Source organism: Camelina sativa, chromosome 11, assembly GCF_000633955.1.
Source record: "Camelina sativa cultivar DH55 chromosome 11, Cs, whole genome shotgun sequence".
In the NCBI taxonomy this organism is placed as follows: domain Eukaryota; kingdom Viridiplantae; phylum Streptophyta; class Magnoliopsida; order Brassicales; family Brassicaceae; genus Camelina; species Camelina sativa.
This window is the reverse complement of record NC_025695.1, coordinates 4597582-4601637: the sequence shown is the minus strand read 5'-3', so window position 1 is coordinate 4601637 and position 4056 is coordinate 4597582. Positions and strand designations below refer to the sequence as shown.

At 35.7% G+C, this 4056-nt stretch overlaps 3 protein-coding genes across 3 annotated transcripts in view; all 3 read right to left on the bottom strand.

Annotated features, from left to right (window-relative positions):
- The window catches only part of LOC104727623, a 4410-nt gene extending 3062 nt beyond the window's left edge, over positions 1-1348 (bottom strand). The window contains exon 1 of the mRNA XM_010446713.1: positions 5-1348. Within this exon, the coding sequence (XP_010445015.1) occupies positions 5-1118 (1114 nt within the window). The 5' untranslated portion in view covers positions 1119-1348. The remainder of the gene's footprint in view (positions 1-4) is intronic.
- Positions 2255-2879, bottom strand: LOC104727622. Its single transcript, XM_010446712.1, has 2 exons — positions 2822-2879; positions 2255-2577 (listed from the first exon to the last, which is right to left on the bottom strand). Exons 1-2 carry the CDS (start codon positions 2877-2879, stop codon positions 2255-2257), a joined length of 381 nt encoding a protein of 126 aa, XP_010445014.1.
- The window catches only part of LOC104727621, a 2087-nt gene continuing 2011 nt past the window's right edge, over positions 3981-4056 (bottom strand). The window contains exon 4 of the mRNA XM_010446711.1: positions 3981-4016. Within this exon, the coding sequence (XP_010445013.1) occupies positions 3981-4016 (36 nt within the window). The remainder of the gene's footprint in view (positions 4017-4056) is intronic.

The following is a 4056-nucleotide window of genomic DNA, read 5'->3' as shown; positions in this document are numbered from 1 at the left end:
TCACCTTCTGTATCCCTATATTTAATGAGGAAACCCCTAAGAGCAGGAAAGCGATCCCTGATTACGTCTCTTACAAGTCTAACACTAGAATCCAGCGGCAGTTGTGCCCACCTTATATCATCTCCATGTACCAGCTTGACAGTCCTAGTAACCGTTGCTTCTTCTTTTGTGTTTCCTCCGCCTTGAACAATCTCAGAGGCAATGACCTCTTTGTCCATGACAACAACCTTATCCTCCAGCTTCCTCTCTTCTCCAGCCTTATTACCACCACTTTTCTTTTTCTGTCCTTTATCACCCTTGAAACTTGTTTTCTTATCTTCTCTATTGCCGCAAGTCTTTCCATCAATCTCAAACTTATCGCTTTTAACCTCCTTTGGCTTATCACTGCTCACAGCTTCGTCTGCCTTGTCAACAAGCTTTGGACTCTCAATCACACCTCTGTTGATCTTCAGTTCCTCATCCTTTCCACCGCTCTTCTTCTTCTTCTTCTTCTTATTCCTCAACCTCTCCTTAACAATCTTCTTCAAACGAGCAGCACCAACAGGCTGAACATTAACAAAGCTCTTCTCCATTTCATCAACATCAACACCTTTATCCACCAACACCTTCTTCACCCTATCAAAGATTTCGTTTGCAGAGACATTCTCCGGTTCCATATTCAAAACAATACGAGCATCCCTAAACGCGTAATCTAGCTTATTCAAAGCCTCGTAACACCGAGAACGCCTAAGTAAAGCCTTACTGTACCTAGGAGAAGCCTCCAATGCCAAATTACATTCGCTAATCGCATTCGGATACTCACCTAATCCCATTTGCATATAACAAGAAGCCATACTGGTTCTCAGATAAGCTACATCGATATGTTCCTTAGGCAAGAGCTTCAAGGCTTTGTCGAAACTCAACATGGCTCCTTCGTGGTCGCGTTTCTGGAACAGCTTGTTGCCTTCTTCTTTGAGCTCAAGTGCTCTGCTAATGAAAATCTCCATATCTTCGTCAAAAGCCCTCGAAGTAGAACGATGGTAAGTCTTCCCTGACTTGCCTCCGCCAGCGCCACCGCCGCCGCCGGAAGCATCTTTTGGCGTCTCTGGATTCTTCTTCTTCGCCGTTGGCTTTCCCATAAGTTTAAAGGTGAGATTTTTATCCGAGAAAATACAAGAAATGAAATTGAAGTTGTACAAATGATGAAGCAGAGGAATGAAACAGAGGATTAATTTCGAAAATTGTTGTGTCTTTGACCGATCGGAGAAGAAACGTTTCCGTACACTAAATGGTTTGGTGGAAATGCCAGAGACGCACGACACGACTTTATCCTCCCTGTAGCTGTAGCTGGAGGTGGAGTGAACCCTAATCCACTAATTAAAAAATATTCTCTTTTGAGGAAAAAATTAATTAAAAATATATATTGAAAAAAAAAACAGAGATTGTTTGTTCAAATTAGCAAAACTATTATTGTATTCGGAAACACGAAAGAAAAGTCTTTGGTGTTTTTGTTTTGCTGTAAAGAGGGAATATTTTCTAACTTTTAAAAAAAATCAATTAATAATTAAAGAGAGTTTGCTTAGCTTCTTGCTACATAAATTATTAGAGTTTTTTCCCCACAAACAAAAATAATTAAAGTTTTGTTTTTTTTCCTAATAGTGGTGATTACGATTTGTTAAATTAAAAAACTGAAAAAAACATTATAATTGTTCTTTTGGTTGACATATGATTTAGTCATGCAAATGAAATGTACGTAACTTTTTAAAAAAAAGTTTGATTGTGTCCCAATTGGTTAAAATTTAAAAGACAAAGCTGTAAGAATTATTACTCTTTTTTTTTTTTTGATTTTGCATATGTTCCAACTTCACCGTTAAGAAGTTTTACCGGCTTATGCACCATTTTTCGAACCAATTGTTATGATGGGCTTATTATAATGCCTAAATTCCCCAGGCCCAATACGTTTCAGAAGATGAAGTTTACGCCAATGAATATATGGTGCAACTGCAAGAGTTATGGACTAATGGTGATGATTATTTATGATAGATGATAATGAAGGCGTAGAAAAAGGAAATGATATCAAACATTGTTTCTCTGAGGATGCATGCTTGATCTTCTAACATTTATGTCTGTATCACAAAGCGAATCACAACTCAGTTTCTTGGACAATAAGAAAACCTATGTTTACTTGAGACGCAGGAAACCAAATAATATAATCCGAGTTTTGGAAGTGTTTATTTTTCTTTTCCTCTCATAAAAGAATGTAATTAGAAGCTTATCACAGCGAATCCTTGCAACTTGGGTCGACGGCGGAACCGACGGGTCTGAAGATGTAAGGCTCGCCGGCGTAACTGAACTGAGCGGAGGCACCAGCTGGCAAAGCTTCCCCTTTAATCAGAAGACATGTCAATCCGTGTGAGAGCAGTAGCCATGGCTCCACAAGCTTCACCGGAGCAAACCCTGCGCAAGTCAGAGTCACGTGCTTCTGAAGACAATTGCACGTGTTGATTACCGACACTGTCCACTCCGGTTGTCCGGCGATTTCTCTCCCGGTCCTTACCGTTCCGATCTGGAGATTTTTGTAACTGCAGCGGCACAGTCCTGTGGGTTATATAGTTTAATTCATGCTTCTCTCATTAGACACTCCAAAGATGTTTCATAAATAATTAATCCAAAAAAATCGAAAAATCAAACCGACCGAGTCCTAATAAAATTCAATTAGACACTCCAAGATGATGGTTGACAATGAGGTTATATATGTATACATGTACCAAAAGCAAAAGGCATGACACTTCTTCTTAGATACATACAAAACGTTGTTAGAGATTCGGATTAATTACATTACCTTGAGAGACCATAGAGAGAAGAAGAAAAACAACAAAATATTTAAGAGCAAGCGCCATTGTTATTTGTTAAAATGTATTTGTCTTTAGGGTGGAGGAAGAGTAATGAACCGATCTAATTTATATTCATTGCATATGTTTAATTGTCTCTTGCCTTAATTTATAGACTAGGTTCGAACCCGCGGTACACCGCAGTTCAAATGTTTTATAATTTATAAGTTATAATTTTTTATGTTTATTAGTCATAAGGTAGATTAGTTTGCAATTAATTAGTAACTATTTCAAACATCAAATTAAACCTAGTTATAATGAGTATAACTTAAAAGTGTATTATATTGTTAATATAATTTAAATCTTTTAGCTAAATAGGATTATTATTTTTAAATTTTTTTTATACATTAAAATGTGTAGTGTTTAAAAATTGTAATTAATATATAGTATGAAGTTTTGTTTGTGTATTTAGTTTGGAAGTATATTTTGGGATATTGTAACAATCAATAGATTCACATTACTAACATTGCAATGGTACTTTGTGTAGACATATGATAATCATGTCCTAAACATTCAATTATTTAGGACAATTCATAAGTAATAATAATATAGACATGTGAACAAAAACAAAAGAAAGGAAAAGACCAAGCTTAAAAAAAAAAAGACACTCAGTTTTGTTGAGTTTTCTTCGGGGACTATCTGTTTTGTTTTTTTTACCTTCTTCCTTTATTTTTATTTAAAAAGGAACAAACATTTTTTTTTTTTTTTATGGAAGAACGGAACCCAAAATCTCAGATCACGATTGTACAACAAATTCTCACCTTCCAGATCTCTATATTTGATTGCTTATTGATCTACTTACTCGAATTCAATCCGAGATGGTTGATTTCAATCTCCGATCTTGTTGCTTGGTAAGTTCTTGATTAAAAAACTCTATGTATTCGGTCTTCTCAATAATTGGATTATTTGATACTTCCAAACATATAATCGGAATTGTATATCTTTCCCTTTCAACTGTTGTTCAATTCGTAAGTGTAGCTAAGTTCGAATTTACAATCTAAATTTTCGTCTAGAGGGTTATATCGATATATTCAATTCACTCTATTACAATCTGACCTTAAATTCGATTTTTAGGGTCTGTGTTTTGAAATTTTTGGTTATAAGATGAATTCAGATCTTAACCAATCTATCTCTTACATGTATTTCCTGAAGTTGGTAAAGTATAATGATTCAACACCAAAGCAAG

Bases quoted from the DNA above. Each gene is read 5' to 3' on its own strand.
- LOC104727622 (XM_010446712.1), bottom strand. From the start codon at position 2,879: ATGGCGCTTGCTCTTAAATATTTTGTTGTTTTTCTTCTTCTCTCTATG. The intron at 2,578-2,821 runs GTAATGTAATTA...TATAACCCACAG, and splicing joins TCTCTCTATGGTCTCTCAAG to GACTGTGCCGCTGCAGTTAC.